Source organism: Podarcis raffonei, chromosome 3 (assembly GCF_027172205.1).
Source record: "Podarcis raffonei isolate rPodRaf1 chromosome 3, rPodRaf1.pri, whole genome shotgun sequence".
In the NCBI taxonomy this organism is placed as follows: domain Eukaryota; kingdom Metazoa; phylum Chordata; class Lepidosauria; order Squamata; family Lacertidae; genus Podarcis; species Podarcis raffonei.
The window spans coordinates 36972536-36996955 of NC_070604.1; the positions used below are offsets into that span (position 1 = coordinate 36972536).

Consider the following 24420-nt stretch of genomic DNA (forward strand, 5'->3'; position numbering starts at 1 on the left):
CAACTGCAAGGGGATAAGTGAAACAAACAACACATTGTAAGTGCAGATGTCACATCTCCATTTCTAGTTATCCTTAATAAAATGGTTAGATGGGGGGCTTCTCTGAGTGCCAGCTGCAAGATAGTAGCATTGGGCATCCCAGCTTTCAAATACCCCCCATGAAGGAGGTAAGACTCGTACCAACATTTACCTTTTTGGTGCTAGGTTAAAACATTTTTAATTTGCCCAGGCTCAATAATAATAATAATAATAATAATAATGATAATGATAATGATAATAATTTTATTTGTACCCTGCCTATCTGACTGGGTTGCACTAAATTTGGTGTATTATTTTAGATGGTTCGATAGTTTTGGTTTGTTATCAGATTTTATTATGATGTTTTGATTTGTGTTGTTAATATTGTATTGACATTTTGAATTTTTATATATATTGCCTTAGAATCCATGCTTGGATGAAGGTGTGGTCTTTAAGTTTCCTAAAGCAATAAATGACATTTAGTAATCAACTCTACTGATCTGTCTTAGTAATGGCTGCACTATGGTAGTATTCTTGTTTCTTGTACATTTATTAAGTAAGTGGTATATAACACTGCACCACAATCGCTATTACTTTCTTTCATTTAAAATCAAAATATTTGTCCCACCTAGTATAGCAACACACTTGTTTCCATTCTAAAGCTGCAGAAACAACATATTACATAGAACAGCTCAAAAATTATTAAATGATCTCTGCAAACAACTCTGATAACAGAAATAAATTATACAAATCTTGGTTATCATGTGTATCAAAATAGTATTTCTTGGCAGTAATGCAAGCAATGTAGCTTACCAACTACTTCATGAAGTTCCAAAAATTGGGAGATCTGTGCAAAATCCAGTGATTTTAATGTGTGCTCGGAGATAATTTCTTTGCTATCAGAGGTCTCAGTTTGACTTTATTTAAGAAGGTGGCTGCAGAAGATATTTAATAAAGATGAAATTCAATGATAAAATTTTCCATATAACCAATTGCTCTTTTTACTTAATATAAGTAATTGGTTTACCATGGTCACAGCTGAGAAAGTAAGATTGGCATTACAGCTTTATCTCTGCAGGTTAAAGAAATTTTGATCTGTCTGTCATCCAGTGTTCTCATGCAGAATCATTCATTTCTAAAAATCTATCTTTCAGAAAAGAAGTAAACTGCTGTTCCATTTTACCTTGACAGAGTCCTCATCACATTCTCAAGTATGACTGAAGGATGCTCACTGCATCCATTCAATCATGGGTTGTCCCAAGTGTTTTAAATGGAAACTGCAGAGGAATAAATTCATTGTATTCTCATTTACACTGTTAAAACCTTGTTGAAGATCAGTCTAGCCCTGATCAGATATCAGGATTGCTACCTTCATGTTTTCACCTTTAGCAATTGAAGGAAAGTGAGAATTCAACTCCTGAAGCTTCCCCCAGCACTTCATATCATTAACTAGGAAAAAGCTTCATTTTGAGCCTATTATAGAACAGTCTGAGGAGCTCTGACACAGAAAAAGTAGCAATATTACAGGAGTTATATAGATCATCCACCTGGATCCAGTATTACTGTTCCTCTAAGATCATACAGAAATGTTTTACATTTTAGTATCATCTACTATAACTGCATCTTGGAGCATGTAGAAGTGTCAGTGAGAAACTGATTTAACTTGTGGTAAAAAAGTTCCATAAGTTAAGTCCATTTCGTCCCTAAAAGAGAAGCCTTTACAAATTGGATACACCTCATCACTTGACAACATTTCCCCTTAGTTCAGTTTAAAAACTACTCTACAGGCAGAAGGAGGAAGAAGAAATAGCAGGTTTCTGGCTGCAGAAGGGAGGAGAGAGCTGCACGCAAATGACAAATGACGGAATGGCTCTGGAATGGAGCCACAACTTCTGCCTGCCTCTTTCTCTCTCTGCCTTTCTGCTCCCTTCCAAGCTGAGGGAACCAGTTTTTAATTCCTCTTTCTGACTCCAGTGCTTCCCCACACAGGGCTTCTTCACCTCAGCTTTCAGCAGGCACATTATGGCTTGTGCACTAACCCTGGAATGTTATCTGTAGCATTTGGAAGCAACCCTAACCATTTCTGACCTGCTCTGTGTCTTTCCAATTCAACAAGTTATCTGGGTCCAAATCAAATCTGTAAAATCCAAAGCTCTGTTTTCCCCAATGGCTATAAACTTTCCCCCTCTTCACAGAAGTAAATGAAATTTGCAGGCAAAGGAGCTCCTTCAGAATGGATTAAACCTGTCAACTTTAAGGAGTCCCTGATCCAAATATGGCGAGTTAAGAAATCTGAGCAATGTTGACAAGGTTGGTGGTGTAGCTATTACTACTATATTATTATTATTGATAAGTTTAATAATTATAAATGTCCATAGGAACACTAAAAGTGTCATATACCTGATAAGGTGAGGCATGCATGAGCATTCAAAGCAATCAGACTTGGACTACAGCAACACCTTACATTTAAAGCTCTCTTACACAACTTTAACTGGAATGGTTCTCCCCAAAGAACCCCGGCAACTGTAGTTTATTAAGGGTGCTGAGAATTGCTCTGTGAGGGGTCTCCTAACAATTCTCTGTGCCCTTAGCAGACTGCAGTTACCAGAATTCTTTGGGGGGAGCCAAAACTGTTTAAAGTGGTATGGTACTGCTTTAAATGTATTGTGGGATGCGCTCTGAGTCATTGCTAGTTGTTTCAAAGAAACAAATACTATGTGGAATTGGAATTAAGTATTGTGATGAGGCTGTTCTGTCTCCATAGTCTGTAATCCTATAACAGGCAAAGCATCCAGAAACAAAGCAATATATTTATGAGACCAAAATAAACTGAACAGCCAGACTATACTCTGAGGATAGATATTGTAATTAGATCTGATAAAAGAGCATTTGACAGAATGCGATGTATTTTTCACTGAGCTGAAGTTGTCTGTTTGCTCCTTATTTACTTGTTTCTGTCAGCCACATCCTTTACTGAAAATATCAAGTAGCATCCTGGCAGCCTAAGGAACTTCCACAGCTAACGAAAATAAGACATTTGCAAATAGGATTTGTCAAGGTCTCCTTAAAAGTACAAACTGAAATAAACACCCACCAATCCTAGATTTTACAGAGCTTCAAAGAGAACTTCTTTTTGCTCATACAGGCCAATTTTTAAGACTTAAAACAACTAAAATTTATGCACCCAGTCTTCCTATTATACCAGAAAGGGATGCAGCGCCTAAAATATTCAGCAACATGCAGGGTCTAAAATAACAAGCCTGAACTAGATCTGGTACTTGGCTTTTTCTATTTATAGTAGATGAGGCTTTTGTTTAAGCACTACTGGTACTAACATAAAAAACTTTCAAGGGGCTATTGTTATCTTGACGAAAGGCTATCTGGTTTAGCTGTTGCCTGTGCTTAAAAATGAGCCACTTGCTTTTCAGACATTAGCGGCATGAAAAAATAGGTATTATACTGAAATACACAAAACATGTGTCAACTGAATCTACCTCAGGACCGGAATCTCATATTCATACCACCAAGAAAGTGTAGTCACATTGACTGTCTATTTATCTAGTTCAGAAAATATAACCACGATCAGTTCACAGCTTTTCCCACATGGAGGCAACCTGCTGGTACTTGTGGAGAACTGGAAAAATATGAGGTAAAAATGGCAGAGAGTATTCCGGCGGGGGGAGGGGGGAGACGACACACCCAATAATGGAAAATGTTTGTTGTGACATATGATCATTTGATATGTAAATAATTCAAATATGAGATTTAAAAGTTGGCACTTTGTCTCTAACCTGAACGGTAAAGATGTGTTGTATGTGTGGGTTTCAGTTAGCAGCTTGAGAAAGAAAGAAAGAAAGAAAGAAAGAGAAAGAATCATTTGCTATATAAAAGGAAGTGTCTGTTACTCAAATGGTTTACAGTTACAGTGGTACCTTGGGTTACATACGCTTCAGGTTACATACGCTTCAGGTTACAGGCTCCACTAACCAAGAAATAGTACCTCGTGTTAAGAACTTTGCTTCAGGATAAGAACAGAAATCGCACGGCAGCACAACAGCAATGGGAGGCTCCATTAGCTAAAGTGGTGCTTCAGATTAAGAACAGTTTCAGGTTAAGAACGGACCTCCGGAACGAATTAAGTACGTAACCAGAGGTACCACTGTATATCATTGCCATATTAGACATTCCTGCTTTTTTACTAGACAGGTGAATCACAGAGGGGGCAGAATGTCAAACACCGATTGGTTCAGAAGTGAACATTTTATCTACTCTCATTGCCTCTTGATTAAATGCCAATGGACAATCAGTCTCCCAGACTAACATGATCAGTTGAAGGGTTCTGGCTGGGAGAATCAAAGGTCCATAACAAGAAAAGAAGTTGGAAGAAGTTGACAGTATGGATGGGGGAGAAATGCTTCTCAGTTTAATGCAAGCCTACCAAATTCGCATTTCCCCAAGCCAATAAGCAACTTGAAACACAGCTCTCCTTTGAAATTCATACTTCTCTGAATTTTGCAATTATTATTATTTAATTAACATATATATATATTGCTTAATTGCAAAATAGGCTTTTAAATGGTTCACATGCATAAAAACCAAATAAACAACTTATCCAAGAACCCTATCTGTACAAAATGCACACAGTAGTGAAACTACATGCAAAAATATGAAAATAAATTCTCTCCAGTACTAACCATTAAATTGTAGCAGTAGGATTCATTTTGTCAACCAAATACATGTACATATGTAGCATTGAATTAACAGCAACAACAAACACCCTTGAAAACCTTTCCGTTTAACTTGTGTTAAGAGCTTTCCATGCTCAGACAAGCTCCAATGAGCCACACCTTTAACAGACATGTTATTTACGGCAAGTTGATATGGTATAGTTTCCTATCCTGTGGTTACTTTTAGCTTCACCATATGTTTCAGTAGGGTGGTTGTTAGTGGTCTTAGACTTGCCTCATCACTGGAATAGAAACACAGAGTCTCTGCAACTGAAGGTACCATTCGTTAGAAGTACCTGGCAAGCAACCAGTATGATCCACATAGAAGAATTGGAAGGGGACTCTGGAAGTCAGCAAGGCAGGGTTTATTGGTGGAAAACATCACTTGTGGCCACAGCTACAACCAAGCCATATGGTCATATGGTCACACAACCAGGAAGAGAGAGGGAGAACTTTTGCATTAAGGGATGAAGAGGGTTGCATATGCACATACATGCATACAAGAGTTATAATGCAAATTTACTGATAGCAAATAGGCCGACTTGGGCATTTTGCTTATGACAGCTCTTTAAAATGTGTATAAAGTTGCTTTGGACTGTGGCCGCAGAATGCCATAGATTTAGATGGAAGCAAATTGATTTTTGTCTTAAGGATTGCAAAGAATGGAAGTTGCACACACTCTCCGCTGTGCAAATCAAGTGCTTTTACTCGGTGTACCCCACCACTATATCATCAGCAGAGAAAAAGAGATATCCCAGTGGGATTAGTTCCAAGATAAATGCATTAATTCGTCCTGTAGTGGATCAGAAATCTCATAGAGTGGAAAGTGACCTTTACCATTACCCTCAGCTGCTGTAGTTTCAGTGTTTCAGCACGAAGGCTTCTTCAAGAATGAACTATCTTAGCTAATGCCACTGAGAGCAAGGATGTTTTATATCTTGGCTGCATTAATATATGCATTACAGGAGACTTTGGCTAAATTCTAAAAGTGTAAGTATTATGTCACACCGGGGCATAGAGTACAATGAACAGGATTTGTAAAAATGTGAATAAATGTAGTAGTTCAACCTGCAGTGAAAATTTTATGATAAAGAGAGCACGGTCCTAGTGCTCTGTACTGCTCATGTGGGAGGTGTGGGTTGGATTTCTGACCCACTCTCTCGTATGCCAAGAGGTTGCCAGCTCATTATATATGTGTTGCCTTTATTGGTGCATAGAAGGGTGGCACTACTGGGTAATAAATGACATACTATTTTCAAACTCGCCTGGGAATAAAAATTAAAAGAAAGAGGAAGGGCTCAGGCTGAAACTATATGTCAAATGTAGTGTGTGTGTGTGTGTGTGTGTGTGTGCGTGTAGTTTTGAGTTTGGGGTGGGGAGTTGAGACCCTTCTAATGCCTGGACTGAGCAAGTGTTAAAACATAAGCCAGGCTAGCTTCCTGTGTTGTGATCAACTGGGTGATTAAAAGAACAATGGAAAGGGGGGTGTCTGTGAGACAGCAAATGGGTGGGGACCTTCCCCAAGCTTGTATTTAGTTAGAAGGACAAAGCCAGAGTTTAGAATTGAGCCTGCAGTGTTGTCACCTAGGAGCAAAGCAGCAAGTTGGAAAACCAGAGACTCAGAGCGATGGTTGATTTCTGTTTTGAGTCTAAGGCTGTGGCTCTGGGAGAAACAAGACTCTCTTGGGGTGTTAGTGCTGCCAACTCCTCCATCGTAGGCTCAGGTTGTGTGTGTGTGTGTGTGTGTGTGTGTGTGTGTGTAAATAAACCATATATCATAAAGACACCACAGTCTTCACTGTGCCTTATTCCCAAAAAGAAACACGAACCCTGGGTAAGCATCTAGAAACTCCCTGGAATCTCACACCACTCAGAGATTGGGGTGGTATGCAACAATGCAGTATATAGAAAAGTGGCAGTGGTGGCTAGTGCCCGTTGAATCTGGAAGGCAGAGCCAACTAATCCTAGTTTTGTCCCCATCCTCTTCCCTGCAGGGTTCTACAAGGGCAACCTGAAGACTAAGGAGGAGGAGGAAGCTGCCAGGCAGTTCTATTCCCTAGGCTGGTTGTAAGAGGGCAGACTGAGATTGATGGTGAACTGGTCCATTTGCCCTAGTGAACCATCCATTTGCCTCCACTGAACAGTGGGCACCTACACTAAGTGTTCAGTGGACACATTTAAGCCCATACTTCAAGCTGATGAGCAAAACTGAGAACAACACTGAATAAAAGCAGTCATATTGCACTTCCTATCACAATCCAAACAGCCTTAGAAATTTCTGCAGGGAAAGATCTTCAGAGAACGCAGAGGACAGTACAACAGGTAATGAATACATCATGAGAGTTGTCTGCAGCATCTACAAAAGGGCTCTGTGAAGTGGGGTTGTTTCTGCACAAATTGTACAAAAAAAACCCTTTGTACATTTCCATCCACCTTCACTGAGCCAGTGAAGAAAGATGAGTCAGAAGAAGAGGCTTGCCCTCATTTAATCTACAAACCTGCTTTCAGAACACTTTGCAGAAATGGAAGGGTGCCTGAGTGAAGAAGGAACAGCCTTGAGGAGTGAACATGAGCAGCAGCAGCAGCAGTGAATGTTTCCATGGATGCAACAACTTCACCTGTGCTCCCAGCGGCTTTTACAAATGGACTTGCATCCCTGCTCAGATACTATGACCATAAAGGCAACCATGATGAAAATGACTGCAGCAGCTGACGAAGGAGGAGCAACCATTTAGGGTGGTCCTTTGGAGGATCCGACTCAGAGCCTCCTGCTGGAAAGCTCACACCATCCCATTCTTAGCACTGCCCTGTCCTGTCCCCGATCAATATACGGCAACAGCACCTAAGCTGGGAGGTCAGATTGTGGTTCTGCCCATTCTCACCTGCTCCTCCTGCACCAACACAAGCAATTTCCCCAACTTATTTCAACAGAGAGAGAGAGAGAGAGAAAAGCAGGAACAATCAGAGAAATGGAAGGGAGAGCAGTAAATAGCCAGTGTTTCTGCATGGCCTTGAAGCGAAGGGTCTTTACCAGTGCCCGCTGGAGGCACGAAGTAGTGGCAGAAGTGCCACACAAGTGTGTTGCTGGTGGCAATCCTGTAGCAATGTGTCTAGGGGTAGGGGGAGTTTTAAGAGGTGAAAATGTACAATGCCTGAGGCTGGAATCTAGGCACCCCCCTTTTAAAACACTAGCATAGAAAGGGGAGGGGAACCAGGGAGCAAATATTGTGATAAGAGGAGTTTTGCAGGGTGGTCAGCCCGATTTTGTTTTTCAAACTCTGTAAATTTTCACTGCACCATCAATTTCAGTAAATCCTTTCATACTTGAAATGGGAAAAGGGCCTTGGCTCCCCCATCTCAAGCAGCAAACTGAGTTGGACCAGCCCTGCTCCATTTCATATTGAAATGTGTGATTATGGTCCACAGACTAAAGTAACTGATGCTATCTTGACATACTGGGATGGTAGCATGAACTTGAAAGTTCTCCCACTCTTGCTGCACTGTCAATAGAATGCTGTGCTTGATATTTTCCTTTGTGCTTATTTGACACTGTGCTGACAGCTCTGATGTCAAGGCATAAATTCTAGCAGTAATGCAAGTATTCTCCCTTCTCCAACAAATCTCAGTAGGCCTTCCGTCAGGGCACTCTGCATGGTCCCTTCCCTCCCAGTGAATATACAGAAAATACTTGCTAGAATCATACAGAATCAAGAAATGTTTGGCTTATAAATTTGGGTCATGCTTTTGCCTGCTTTCACATCAACATAGCTCCTGCAACTCCTATACCCATCTAGCATTTTCAGTCAGTTCCTCTTTTGTGTTGAATAAAATAAATTTCCAAACTGTATATACAGTACAGGTGTGCGTGAACCACATTCAGTTTGGACCCCAATTTGGTGCTTTGGAAAACAGCCCACTTTTGTCCAAGATGCTTCTGTAGGATGCTTAAGTAAGCTTAAATATATCCAAGATTGATTCATTCCTATCTCTCTCACTAAAGAAAAATAAATAAAATGCTTATACCTTTTTTTCCTTTTACAGAAATGAATGAAATTTGCAGGCATACTAGCAACACCAGAATGATTTAAGCCTGCCACATTTCGAGCAAAATAGGTCTAGGATTTTTTGTGCTGGTCATATTTAAATGGACCCTTCCAACTCTACAATTCTATGATTCTATACTTCTTGTATACCCACTGCCCCCAATCTACTTCAGAGTTAGGGACTCCCCAGAACATATTGGGAGGGGGAGGAGAAAGAGGAAAATTTCTGTTGCACATGTTCTTGCACTAAAAGTGGTACTTTGTTGGCTACAACCTGAAATCTCTGAGTTACGGACATAGGAGCCAACTCCAGGTGGGCGTGGATGCTTGGGCACCCACAATATTTTAAGTGTGGAGGCTGAGCACCCACAATGTCAATGAGAAAAGCCGGCAGGCGGCATTGGCTCTGCCCTCTATAGCCAGCCAGTGAGGCATATTTTTCCAGGGGGTGGGGATCGGATGTGGAGGCCACAGAAAAAGGGTGCCTTGCTGGCTGCGGAGAGGAGGAAGAGGAGCTGCTGCCACCGCAATGCGAGTGTGTGACGTCCCACACGCTATATGCTTTAATATATGTTATGAGCATATGTAAGAACAAAGTGTATAAACATACTAAGGGCAAACTCTGGCTATTGCTGATGGTGAAATGTGCTCTTCCACAGAGGTAAGCATTGTACATAAAGTTACCAACTTCCTCTCTTATCAATATTTATCAGCACCCAAGGCATGAAAAATTCTACATGTTTGCTGGCTCCTGGTATAAAACTACATTTCAGCCATATATATATGTATGACTTTCATCACTTTTCAAATATTTGAACTGAAAATATATTGGGGGTGGGTTCACTTTATCACTTCCCAGTTTATCTCCACTTTACCCAATGTGCTGTGCTTGTCTTTTTAAAATGAGTGTCTTCTAAAAAGCAATTTTGTCTCTTTTTTGTGGTCCTGAGGGCTTGGGTCAACTTACTTTTATGATATCTGTATCTACATTTCATACTGACCTGCATTCAGGAGACCCCCTTGGCACTGAGGATGTTTTTAGTATTAATTTGCTAATTTGTGTAGCGCTTCTCATTACGGCAGCGAGTTGCTTTAATTAAAGAGATTAGAATACAAAACAAGGTAGGTGGGCTTCAGCTGGGAGTCTGTTTCCTGAAGCTTCCTTCCAGTGGCAATCTGCCCAGGATGGCAGTGAATTACAGCTCCCTAGACATGTCTCCGTAGAGTGTGAGCTGAAATTTATACCAGAGTTTAAGACATAATGCAATGCTAGAGCGTGTACAAGGCAAATATTCTCTCTCACACACACACTTTCCCTCCCTTCAAGGCCATGTCTGTGGTATAAAATAACTGCTTCGCTCTATAGAAAAAGCATGCTGTGAAAATCCCTATCAGCTTTCTCTCTCCCCACCTCCAAAACAACGTTTAAGCATAATCTTTAAAAAATAATAATAATTGAGTTATTCCTCTTGGTTTTTTCTCCTCACCATGTTATGTAGAAGTGCTTAAGATTCAATCAGGGCTTTTTTCCAGCTGGAATTCACCAAAACTCAGTTCCAGCACCTGCTAGGTGGGCGCCATTGCCATACTAAGAGAATGAGGGAGGTGTTCATGGTGAGTTCCAGCACCTCTTTTTCTAGAAAAATAGCACTGAGTCCAACCAATTGTTTGCATTTTTCTTGCTGTGACATAAGCTAACAAACATGTCTGTCAGACTGGGACTGTTCACTCAACACCAGGGCCCTTAATCTCCCCAGCGTCCAATGACTCAAAATGATTTTGAACAGGTGTGGATGTCTTTTAATGGTGAAGGTATGAGAGTATGAGAGAATGATGAATGCATTAAAGGTTTGCCTTTTGTGAACTTCAGTATAAATTTGAAAAATGCAACAGACCAAAAAGATATTCTACATCCATGTACAACAGACCTGCTGATTCAGCTTGCTAGGAATCCAGGTGCTACTTTTGCATATACTTATATCATTTTTTAAAAAAGTAAAAATTGTCACAGCACCGGCTTGCTTACAGCTATGAGATGCCCCAGGCAAGGAATTCATGCTTCCATAGAGGTCAAACACAGAACATTCTTCTGTAATTTAACTTGCTGGTTACAGTATACAAATGTCATGTAAACTGCAATGATCAATGTCTTACTGGGTGTGAATGTTTGTGTAGGGGATATCATTCTTTTCTTACATTCAGTTCCTCTGATTTTTTTTGTAAAAAATGCAATAAATATAGTTCTCTCCACATTCTGAAGGAAAAGATTTGCTTAATAGCTTTCGACATTAACGCCAGCTGTTTGTGAACTTGCATAAAGTACTTTGGGACTTGTGTGCAATGGGGCACAAGGATAAGGGCAAATTTATATGGTATAATAAGTTAAGAGCTGAAACACTGAGCTCTTAGCATCTGAGAAGATCTATAGCTCACCACATGCTCACTCTTTAGCTCCATATTTATGACACAATTTTGCCTGCAGGCTTGGGTTGATTCGTGGCCAATTTTGCTATGTCTGAATCAAAGATGCCTCACACAGCTTTGCCTTCTCTGTTACAAATACATTTCTTTATATTCATTGACACGAGCATGATAATTCTACCGACAATAAAGAGTAAGGAACTGTTTTGTTTTTCAGTTTGGGTACAGTCTGAGAAGACACAGTTGGGGCTAGAATGCAAAATGTTATTCAAGGATCCAATACCAGCTCTAACAATGCATAATTCCAAATTCTACACCATAGAAGTACAAATCCACCATGTACGAGTGGTGCCTGCGAGATTAAATTAGGATTTCATCAAATTTTCTCTGATTTCAATGTTTTCTTGATAGGCACACTTATTGTGACTGAACACATGGAGGGGGGGATGTTATTCACCTTGCAAAATATCCACATTATTTCAATACTGTTTAGCACCTGTTTGTTCCCTTGGCGGCGGCTTCTTCTTCTTTTTGCCACTACTATCTTTGATCTCACTGTCTTCACCCTCGTTTCCCACACTGCTGCTGAATTTGATTGACTGTGAGGCAACCTACTGGGTCTGGCTCATATTCTTTATATCATATCAGATGCCATCAACAAAATCACATAGATCACCATAGCCAAGAGAATGGAATAGTAGGGTGGGTTAATAAAGCCAAGGCCTTAAGAGGCCAAAGGAGAAGCACATGCCTCAGAAAAAAAAAATCAGAACAATATGAATGGCTTTGGACTCAGCATTTTTTTAAAAGAAAATAATAATTGATTCCTTCCCAATATTCATGCAACCATATCTACAGATTTGTGCTGTATGTTTTGTTTTAAGATGAAATGTGCTGTTCTTGCTTGGTCTTTCATCAGCTGTTGATACCATCAACCAACGTATCTTCCTGTACTATCTTGGGGAGTTGGGTATTGAGGTCACTGTTCTGGAACGGTTCTGGAATGGTTCCAGAAGATAACATGGGATGTGCTTCTTGGTCCCTTGGCTCTTGAGCTTTGAGGTGCCTCAGGGCACTATATTGCCTCCAATGCTGTTTAACATCTACATAAATCTGCTGGGTGTGGTCATTAGGAGATTTGGAGTGGACTGATGACATTGAACTCCATGTTTTTGTAATAACTTAACTCAGGAATGGATGAGCAAGCAGTGTCAGGATGTAGTGGTGGGCCAGATGAGAGCTAATATACCAAGTCTGAATCCTGGCAAGATAGAGGCTGTTGCAGGTGACCAGTTCCTGAGTCTGGGAAGCCAGTAAATAACCTGCTCTGGATGGGGTCAGACTCTCCCTGGAGGAGCAGGTGTGTAGCCAGGAGATGCTCCTAGCCCTAGCTGTGCTACTAGAGACACAGGTGTGCTTATTGACTAGGAGTGCCTCTTATCAGCCTTGGCGGTAGGACAGTAATGTCCATCTCTGAATCAGGTTAGCTAGGCCACAGTTGTCCATGAATTGGTAACCTCATATGTTGATTACTGCAATTAACTCTATGTGGGGCTGCCCTTGAGGCTGGGCCAGAGAACATGGTGGTTAGGTTATGGGGACACACTCCTACCAGCATATCACACCTTGTTTGTGTGTTTTGCACTGGCTCCAATCTGCTACTGGTATGAGACTTTGGTACTAAGACCCTATACAGCTCAAGTACAAGCTACTTAAGAGATCATCTTATGCCAAGTAGGTCTCTGCACACTGCAGAAGAGTTTCTCCTTCAAGTCCCTAAAATATCAGAAGTCTGTTCCTCAGTAACTAAGAGCAGTGTGGCTGCCCCTGTTCTGTGGAACAGTGATCCTGTTGACATTCAACAGATGCCCACTACTGTACTTTCTGGAAACAACTAAATAAATGTTCTGTCCCAAGAAGCTTTCACAGCTAGCTGAAAATGTATTTCCCTTAGATGTTCACTTTGCATCATTTTTGAGATGCACATAAACAGCTATTCATTAATTTCATTATTATTGGTTGTTTTCAGGGTGGAATCTTAACCTACTTACTTGGGGGTCAGCCTCATAAACCTCAGTGGGATTTACTTCTAAGCAGAAATATAGGATTGTGCTGCAAACCTATTAGGTTACTTACCCCACATAGTTAAAAGTTACAATCCACTATTATATGGTTGGCATTATATTCTAATAATTATGCTTAATAAACTTCTTTCAGCTTTGCTTCAGACCACCAACTACAAAACATACAATGATATCTTGAAATGTATGCTTTCGAGACTATATTAGTATTTCACACAGAAAATTGTCACAAAGGATTAGAATTCCTTTTTATCAAGCTTTTCAATAGATGAGTAAGTCAAAGTGGAAGTCTGAGTATTATTTCTAATACAAAGAGAATTTGATAAATGCACCTTAAAACAGCCTAGAGAATGTTGAAAGCTTTGTGTATATCTAAGTTTTTATTCCTGCAAAGAATTAATTAAATCATTACCAGAACTCACATTATGCTGAATCTCTCTGCAAATTCTAGTCACTATTCAATGCCTTCTTCAGCATAGAATCATAGAATAATAGAATCACAGAATTGTAGAGTTGGAAGGGACCCCAAGGCTAGTCCAACCCCCTGCAATGCAGGAGTCTCAACTAAGTCATACATTTAAATAATATTTGCTGTCATTTCAGTTGAAAAAAGTCATGTTTTTACAACCTATATATATATATATCTTCACAGATCCCATTAAATATTTCTTATTAAAAAGTCTAATATGTTTGAATATATCCATTTTCATATACAGTCATACCTCATGTTACGTTTGCTTCATGTTACGTTCTTTCAGGTTATGTCCTGCAGCAACCCGGAAGTACCAGAAAAGGTAACCGCTTGTGCATGCGCAGAAGTGCTAGATCGCACTTCGCGCATGCGCACAAGCACCAAATCGTGCCACGCACCTGTGCAGATACGGAGCTTCAGGTTGTGCTCTTTTCATGTTGAGAACAGTCCTCCAGAACTGATCCTGTTCACAACCAGAAGTACCACTATAACATTATTCATGAATTTGGATTTTTCTGTCCATTTCCTCTTCCCATCTCTTCACCAGCCTTTTGTGTGAATAGGGCAAAATAGCAGCAATTCTATAAAACTTACCAAACCAGAGAGAAGACTTGTTTACAAGTACTCTGTCATAGGAAGTACTCTAACTTTCCTGTGAATATAATTTAAATTAAATGGCTTCTTGGGCGAAACTGAGCTGGTATAATCCCGATACGACTACTATGCCATACTACGAATGCACTTAAAAATAGTTCTTGATTTTGATCTGTTGTGGTTGTCTTAGACTATGGTTAATGAAGGAGGCAAGATCACAAACCTCAGCCTGATTTTTATTTTCTGAGCAAATAGGATGGGTGAACTTGTCCTCTTAAAAATTGTAATTGTCTCAACATCTACTGAAACGCACCATGTAATTTTGGGTGAGATCTCATAACTATATATGATTTTTGCACATTAAAAAGTGAGACTTCAGAGAGTGTTACACATATTTTGCCCTCAAGATATTCATTGCAACATCATGCACCACTGACCACAGAACAATTGAGCAGGATTCAACCAAGTTGCTGCATGCACAGAACAAGGTCTGCCCGTGGACTGGGACTTTCCCTCCTTTCCTTCCCGTGTCCCCTGCACCCCCTAAATCTGCTCTGGAGGATAGGGAAAACCCCAAGAACAGTTTAAGGGAATGCACAAGGGGATGAGAGAGTGGAAAAGTCCAATTCTTAGCTGGTGACACTGTAGCCTCTGACTCCGTGTCTGAATCAAGACACCAAGGGCAAATGACACCAAGGGCCCAATTGGATTGAGTGATTTTGTTTCTTAACAACACCAACAACAACACCCCACACTTTACCCTATGGCCCATGGTGGGTTACAACATTAAAACACAATATTAAAAACAGTTTAACACAAACACAAAAATAAGGAGAGTTCTGAAAAGATACACCTCAAGCGTCAAAAACTGGAGTAAAGAAGTGTGTCTTCAGCAGTCACCAGAAGCTGTGAAATGAGGGTGCCAGATGCACCTCTGTGTGGAGGGAGTTCCACCATTTAGGGGCCACCACAGAGAATACCCTCTCCTTGGCTGTCCCCCCTCAAACCTCTGCAGGCCAATCTCAGCACCCCAGTAGGGAAGGAGGAGGTATTTCAGATGTTCAGTTACTGGTAGTTATTTACTTAAAATAATAACATACCCCCCCCTTTTTTGCTATCAGGCGGAACTCAAAACAGATCACAAAGGTTAACTCCTATATTGCTAAACCTTTTCAGATTCCAATGGTCCTTTTAAAAACATCACAACATTCATGTTGGTTTAGAAAAGACCCTATAACATAACCCCCTCCAGATTTCTTAACAACTTGATGTATATTGATTGCTCATGTTATAGGTAAGCAGACTACTGACCTGCAATAAAAAGTTCTTCCTGGGCCATCAACACATTTGCCTCCATTGAAACAGAGGGATGAGTTCAGAAGAGGTTCAGCGCAAACATCAATATCCACTTCACAAAATTCACCAGTGTATCCACTCAAGCAAATGCACTCAAAGGCATTGACCAAATCTTGACAAGAACCTCCATTAAGACAGGGAGCCGATTCACATTCCTGAGGAGATAAATGACAATAAATTGATTTCAGAGCCTTAGCAGCATAAGATTGTTTCCTGTAAAGGGGTATCTGCACAACAATGGACTCAGGGTCCTGGTCTTCATCAGTAAATCTCTTGGTGGTTAACTGTAATGCCCTGATCACAGGTTAAGCATATGCTTATGAGTAGTTATAAATTCCTGTGATTATACAGATGTTGGCAAGTGTGGAAGATTTCTAGCCACTCTAAATAAAGATCTAGTGACCTTCACATGCATCAACAAAGCCCTACATATAGCTAGTCACAAGTGATAACTCTGTGCAGTGGCTCCTGATAGCAGAAAGCTGCACACAAAACACAGAGACACCCATCTGCACCAAAAGACGGATATACTGATGAGAATTACGTCTTGTGAATGCCATATGAGCATTCAAATTTCACATGTGCTGGGTGTTAAATGCAGCCCCAGTTGCTGACAACAAAAAATTAGGCAAAGGATTCTCATGCCAGCACCTTACAATTAGGCACAGTGAGGCAGCCATCTCAAGCCACAGATGTGAGGAGGGTGTGAGGAGTGGCAGTGTGAAAATCCATCTTGTTTCAGAGGCAACTTTAAAAAAAAAGTTTAAAAGATTTCTAAATAGTTGGATGTAAAGGATTAAACTATGTCATATACCCTCTTTTTGTCATTTTATACAGCATCAGAAACTGGTGAGATCCGATTGTTCAGTTGGTGGACATTTTACCTCATCCAAATGGGTCAGTTATATGCCGATGAGGGGGCAGAATCCTACCCAAGCTGAAATGACTGGCTGGCGAAGATGGCGGTGGCTGACTGGCCAGCTAGAGAGAACAAAGAGCTTAGTCTCTGGTCAAGGGGAGGGAATCGCTGAGAGAGGCTATTGGTTAAGCTGAAGGAAAAGCTGGACATTAGAGTCAGACAGCAGACTTAATAAGTGACTCAGAGAGGCTCAGGAAGCCTGAGAGTGACTGAGAGCTGGCATTACTGGCTAGAGCTGAGAAGGTGCAAGGAAGAGTTGTGACTCCAGAAGCAGCCCTCAGCCAAGTTCTTCAGCTGAGCATCAGCAGGATTGTCAAGAACCTGAGGCAACAGTGGTTGCTGGACCAGAGGGAAGACTGCTGCATAAGTCCTGAGTGAAGCCTGAATCTGGAGAGAGGAGGGAAACTGCAAGTCTAGTCTTCAGTGCCTAGTTGAGTGTTAAATGGATAGACGTGCTACAGGAAAACTGGCTTTAGGCTTCAAAAGGGAGGAGCTGAAACCCAGATAACTATACTATTAAAGTAACAGAAACTGTGCATTGTATTGGCTATGCCATTCCAAGTGATAGTAATCATAGTGTAAGTGTTCTTACTCAAAGCAATGGTAACATGGTGAAGTTTAACTGTAATGCTCCAAGCGTCTAGTTCTGTTAGTACAATGGGACTTTCCATTTCTTCTCCTTCCATCCTACAGACATAGTGTAGGATTGTGGTGGCCTATTACAAGAGTTTAAGAGTCAACTGCCACCCCAGTCAGCTTCTGTGCATGGAATGGATGGGGGGGTTCCATCCTGCCCTTCGCCTAGGGAGCAAAATGCCTCAGGCTAGCTGTGATTGCCATTTTCCAGTCTAGGCAGCAGATCTTGCTGTGGAAGACTGAAGCCACACCACATACAGATCTCCTTTGCTAGATCAGGGCAAGAGTTAACAAAACAACAGAGATTAAAAGGGTATCAGCAACTCTAATCACCTAGATATGGTAAGATTTCAAAATTAACGTCCCATCTGAGGAGCCGTATAGATTTTTCTTCCCTTGAGCTGATATTTACTCATTTATTCATTCAGCAGACACAATCCAAAGAGCTCTGTATGGCATGCAGAATGGCTTATGCATGCCCAGTGGGGACTTTCAGTCTGTTCCAAATAGCTTTTGGGGGGTAGGGAGACTAAAGTTCCGCATGCATCATTTATGTCTTTATATGTGATCTCTTACTCACTTCATAAATGCAGTGTTAATTATATGCTGTTAATTATATGCTGCTATTTTACAGCTTGTGGCGGGGTTATTGTTACATAGTACAGAGGATACTGTGGGGTATAATGCTGAGATCGGATGAGAGAAATTTTAACGAAGTTGAAAACAACTGTGTAACAAATGCTACACATTTTAATATTTCATATCTCACACTAGAATATTTAATGGCAAATAAAAAATAGTTTCTGCATTAGTAGCCGATACCCACTGATCAATGGTGGCAAAACAACAACAATGACAACAACAACAACAAAACCTGAAAAGAATTTTTGTTGCATTTTCCTAAGAATATTAGTCATGCTGCTCAACAAAATTATTATCTACTACAATATTTAAATACGCAGTATCTGAGAACTAGGAGTGTTTGAAGAAAAAGGCAAGGCAGCAGAAGCAATGGTTAATAGTGCAAGAGTATATGACATGTTTAGCTATTTCTTGATTGTCACATCTTGGTACACACACACACACACACACACACACACACACACACAGTCATACCTTGGAAGTTGAATGTCTTGCAAGTCATACATTTTGGCTCCCAAATGCTGCAAACCCAGAAGTGAGTGTTCTGGTTTGCAAATGTTCTTTGGAACCCGAATGTCTGACGCAGCTTCCAATTGGCTGCAGGAGCTTCCTGCAGCCAATTGGAAGTTGCACCTTGGTTTCCGAATGTTTTGGAAGTCGAACGGACTTCTGGAACGGATTCCATTTGACTTCCAGGGTATGACTGTATACAAATAAAAAGTTGGGAAGAATTCAACATTGTGCTGTAACAAACATTCCATCAAACAATTCTGGGAGTATGGGTGAAGGAAAAGTGGGAAAGCCCCTTTGCTGTAGCAAAAGTCCTTGCGGTAGCTTCCTTTAGCAGGATCAATCAGCTGAATCCAGCCCATTGAACCTAGTCCAAGAAAGTATGTAGCAACAGAGCCCAGGAAACTATAAATGGGTCAGTGTCTGCTGCAGCACTCAGAGGGGCTTCCTCTTGTCCTCTTAATAGCTTCTTGGGAAGGAGAAGAAGGCAGCCAGCACCAATAGTCTCACTCAGAAGATGTATGGTGGGGGCACCAAAGCAACATCTACTTCGCAAGTGTGGCTCCCACTGAGAGGCAGTGTTGTATAGCGGTTAGAGTGCCAGATGAGGACTTTGAAGATTCCAGTTAAAATCCTCACTCAGCTGTGAAGCTCACTGGGTGACACTGGGCTCCACCTTCTCTCACCTACCTCACATGGAGGAGGGAGAAGAATGTTGTATGCTGCCTTCAGCTCCTGGGAGAGAAGGTAGGATATGCATTTAATGAATAATGCTAGAAGCAACTCGGTTGTGTGAGCATGCAGTTGGCTGCCTTTTCTTCCCTCACATGGAAAACTGGATGAGGGCAATTCTTTACAATTGCTTTGAAAAGTTAAAGTTTGAAAAAACATATAAGAGCAAATGTACTGATCCTTATTCAAATAATAACATAAATATAGTGACAAATACTTTCTCCTAATCCAATGGAAACCCTTGGCACATTTACATAACATAACATAACCTTGTGGCAAATTAACTTTTACTGCGTCAAAACTACAGGAAAGCACAATTAGTGTAATTGCCAAAATGAATCAGAATTCCTCCACTCCCCGATTGACGAATGCATTCATCTTCAATAAGGTTTGCTAATTGCTGTCATCCAGGCTTTTGAGATAATCCACACAAGTCACCTGAAAGAACCGTTCCTCGTTTTTGAAGTGGTGGGGCGGAGGGTTATTGCTAACTTCTCCAAACTAGTGAACACTTTTCAGTTTACCAAGAGCAAGGATAAGTAGATTTCCTTTTCCGATATAATCATTACTTTTACTTAAATGCAAATACCTGAACCCAAGGGGACTGGTGTGAAAACAACATGCTTTTCCTATCAGCAAACCAGCTGGGATGTATAGGATGATTTATTAGAAAGCATTACATAAAGTAATTGAATTATACATCCCCTAGGAAGGATGGGAAACTTTGTATCCTGCCAAAGAATTTGAACCTATAGTTTGAACATTAGTCTTTCACTAAATTAATGAAAATACTTAATGGGAAACTCAAAGTCATTATAAAGAAAAGAACAGAACAGTCTGCTGTTTGAAATTAAGAGGTGTTCTGTGCTTGCTAGCCAAAAATAGAGGACTGCTTTTTATTTCTTTCCATGCATTCCCCGTAGCTTGTTAGCATTTCAAACCGTTCCTGCAGCTTTGTTCTCTTATATGCTCTTTACAAAATTTATGGAGAACAAATCAACCTAAAATAATAGTTCATTGGAGAAAGCATAAAAATCATCAGGAAGTATCAAACTTGAAAAAGAAGCTGAGAATAAAAACAGGCACGAGGTGCTGTTTTCTTATCAAACATCAAATAATTGAAACTTTTATTAGGGTTGTGCCCAACATTTCTTCCATAGTTTTTTTTTAATTAAAAAACAACAACAACCATTCCCTGTTAATTCACAAAAAGAGAAAATGTATTTGAAAATTATCAAAAAGCAAGGAAAATGCAAGGAAAATTCTCATACATGAGATGTGGAGCTTTCGGTGGACAAGGGGTGTTTATGAGTGTCCTTTCCTTCCTTCTACAAATAACCTTTCTATTGGTCTGTACCCTGCAGCCTTCTCAGATGTCAGCAATTCCTGAAGACCCTACGACACACTTTGCTGGGCTTTCAACAGAAGCTTCTAGCAGCTGTTAATTGTGGTTCTTTTAAGTGTAGCCATTTTTGCTTTTAAAGAAACCAGTGCAGAAATACTTTTTGGGAGGAAAGGGGAACAGGAGTTAAAAAGAAGAACTTCCTTTAAGAACAAAAGCTGCGAGCGCACCAATTTCAGGCACTTGGTAGCTAGACTTCTTGCACTTTGATTAAAGCCCTGTGGAAATATGTCATGAGATAACTCTTCCCATGGGGCTTTTCCACATCAGGAAGTGTGGGCAGCTGCTTCCACCCAACACTCACAGACAAAGGCCCTTACTTGGAAGTAAGAGAGAGACCTTTACTTGATCAAGTAAGGCTCAGCAGTGGACATAGTACTTAGGAGTCCAAATCCTGAAGTTCAGGAGCCCCAATCCTGGAGTTCAGGAGCATGGCAAGAAGTTCAGAACTTGACAGAAGCAATAAAGACGTCCCAACAAATTCCCCACCCCTCCTGCCAAGTTTTTGCCTTGTGGGAATATCATATTTGGAAGCATATACTCCTGTTGGGATGGGTGGGTCTCCTTCCGTCTGTGAAGGTTGCACCAAGACTGCACTCTCCTGCTTAGACTCCTGTTCAGTAATTGCCACCTAGCTTCCTCCCATGACTGATCAAAGCTCTCCACAACCTCTGCTGAAGCTTCCAGGTCTGCAGGAAGATTGGAGGAGAAATCCACTATCCCTGCTGCCCTTTCCAAAGTGACTGAAGTTGGGGTGGAAAGAGGAGATCCTCCTCCAGCTTAGGTTCTCCCAGTTCAGCTACTCCTGATTCTTCTAGCCCATTCTAGACTACTACAGCTGGAGCAAAGGCCTGGAAGCCCTTCTATTCCACCAAATCTGGATTGCGATCTGGATCAGGTTTCCTGCACTGGCAATTTTAGAAAAAACTTCTGCTCATAGGCAACGTAGACTGCATTTGAAAATTCTCTTTTGTTTTGAAAATCTAAATGTCTCCTCCCTGCTCCCCAAATGTAACACCATTAATCTGGGAAACAACACAAACATAAAGCAGTTCTGCTAGTACTACAGAAGGAATCAGCATCTGTTCCTTAATGAATTAAGTTACAAGGTCTGCAAAATTTAATGCCTCTTTTGGAACAAATGAGAATGGAAAATCAAATAAGTCAGGCTCCCTAAAGAAAAGTCACAAACATTAACCGGAGATAATTACACAGGGACACATTTCTGAAGAGTAACAAAAAAGCCAAGGTGGAAGAACTTGTGCAGATGACTGTCATTTCCGGGATGAGTCACACTGCTTCAGGATTCCTGAGTCCTACCATCCTCCCTCATATAACTAGCTACTTTCTGAGACGGAATGCAGTGAAACCACTTGGGCCAGTATGAATATTTATCATGCATTTTTATACCACTCTTCAGTGATATTCCCAGGGAAGTTTACAAAAAAAAAAAGAATATAAACAATTAAAATGTAAATCTGGGGGTGGGGCACAGTAAACTAAAAGCCACAACAATAACAAAGAAAAGGGAGCACTTCTTAAATTCATTATTAGGAGCTGTCATGGAGAAAAGAAACTTGATTTTACCTGGTTGCATTGCTTGCATCTGGTCAAACCTGGTCAAGCTACTGTGTTCAGACCACAAGTGCAAGAAGACACACAGTAGGATAGCAGCAATGCAGTGTTCATTATTGCCTATGGTTTATCCTGGTTCTGTTTACTAGTAAGCTGCCTTGCCCTGTGTGCCACCAGCCCCAGTTACAACCAGCCACTACTGATATGTTTCATTTTGCTAATGGCATCTCAAAAAGAGTCTTGGAACAACTGTTTGTTTTCAAGATCTAAATGTTGAACTTGTGGTATGCTACAACCCGTGTGGCATCAGGAATATGATGAATTAAAACAGCTAATTAGTTCATATTATGCTCTGGTGACATGGTTGACTCACTGACATGCTTATTGAACATCCAAAGCAACAGGAAAAGTTCAAAAGAATACAGAGCTCTGACTGCAGGTAGTAAATAGAGTATGAATGTAAATCCCCAGTGACCTATCAAATTACTGAATGGTTTCATATAGCAAGCACTATGATATCCCTACGAACAATTATAACAAAAGGTTTTGTAGCACAAATGTGCTACATATTGAGTCAATTAATGCTTTAAACAGGAAACTGAAACAATCCATTAAGTCAGGATCCTGTTTCCTATTGTGGCTAACCATGCAGCTCAAAGAATCTCAAAAGAAGGACTTGAAATCAACACTCCTCATCCACTGCTAGCCAACAGCAACTGGAATTCAGTGACACATTCTGGTCACAACCACACCTTACATTGAAAGCACATGGCTCCCCCCCCAAAGAATCATGGGAGCTCAGGCTTAAGGGTGCTCAGTGAGGGGTGAACTGTAATGCCTAGGATTCTTTGGTCATGAACTTAAAAGGCCCTGTGTGGATGTGACCCTTATGCTGAAGGCAGCTACTGTGAAAGGACCTGGAACATGCATTCCCTTTAGGCACCATCTCTGCAGATCAGTCCTTTGAGTATTAATGCTTTTCCTGCACTTTGTAGTGAATGGAGGGAAAACACTGCAGCCTTTCTCCCCCTGAGGCACTGGACCTAATAATATGGCTGCCCCTGATGACCAGACTACTGAAACTTTTGTACCCTTGCCACCTCCTCGGTGTTGAGAACCCAGGGAGTACTTCTTTTGTAAAAAGCTTTGGTATTTTATGGGTTCGTATGTGCAAATGGCCTCTGCTTTAATGAGAAGACTTACATTAACGTCAATTTCACATCTTGAACTGGTCCACCCCCCTTCGCAGTTGCACCGATACCCATCAATGAGGTCAATGCATCTGAAAAAGAACATCAAGGTCACTTGCCACACTTGCACAACACAGCACCATTCACATTAATCCGTTGTATTCATACACAAATCTCAGGCTAATCCTGTACGTACTCCACTCAACGCAATAGAAGTTGCCCCTATAACTGTATTGTGTCATGACCAAAGACCCTTTAGTACAGCATCTGCTTTGCATGCAAAAGATCTCAGGTTCAATCCCTGGTATCTGCAGGTAGGGCTGGAACCCTGGAGTACCATTGCCAGTCCTTGCAGAAAATACTGAGTTGGCTAGACAAATAGTCCAACTTGGAAAAAGGAAGCTTCTTATGTTCTTTGTTCCTAAGTATTTTAAACCTCCACACATATGCTTGCGCTCCAAAGAAGAATCCTCTTTCAACCTGCTCGCATGCAAAGGCTGAAGAACTCCTTGCAAGTATATTAAAGTCTAATTAATGCACAGTTATTGAAAATTACTTTATGTTATTGCACTCGAATGAAAGAAGAAATGAGATAATGTACCCACTATATTGCATTAGCTTAAACTGGCAACATCTGTCATCCTTTAACTGTGGCTGTACTTTTACTTTATGGAACAGCATAATTAGAAGTATCTTCAGCAACCTTCCCTGACATTAAATCTTAAATGTTGCTAGTTCTTCTTCCCCTTCCCCTTCTTTTCTTATGGGTAATAATAGTAAAAGATGAAAATAGCCACCTTCCATGAAGACAAGGCGCTGACAAACATTCATCAGCATTTGTTTCACAGTTTATTCCAATAAAACCACTTCGGCAGTAGCACTTATAGTAGCTGATGCCATCGACGCAGCTTCCATTGTTGAGACAAGGTGTTGAAACGCATTCATCTATATCCACTTCGCACTGGTTGCCTGGGGCGGGGGACACACATAAAGAAAACACTACAATCAAAACACTATGTACTTAAAAAAAATCTATTTATTTATTTATATATGGTGGGGGCAGACATTGTATGCATTTAAGCCTGCAGCTCTTGCCTAGATG

General features: G+C 40.8%; 1 protein-coding gene across 1 annotated transcript in view; it reads right to left on the reverse strand.

Moving 5' to 3' along the window:
* Positions 1–24420, reverse strand: part of LOC128410231 (protein eyes shut homolog) — a 472516-nt gene that overhangs the window by 311745 nt on the left and 136351 nt on the right. The window contains exons 14-16 of the mRNA XM_053381165.1: positions 24116–24287; positions 23332–23410; positions 15668–15867 (exon numbers count right to left, since the gene is read on the reverse strand). Coding sequence (XP_053237140.1) covers positions 15668–15867; positions 23332–23410; positions 24116–24287 — 451 coding nt within the window. The remainder of the gene's footprint in view (positions 1–15667; positions 15868–23331; positions 23411–24115; positions 24288–24420) is intronic.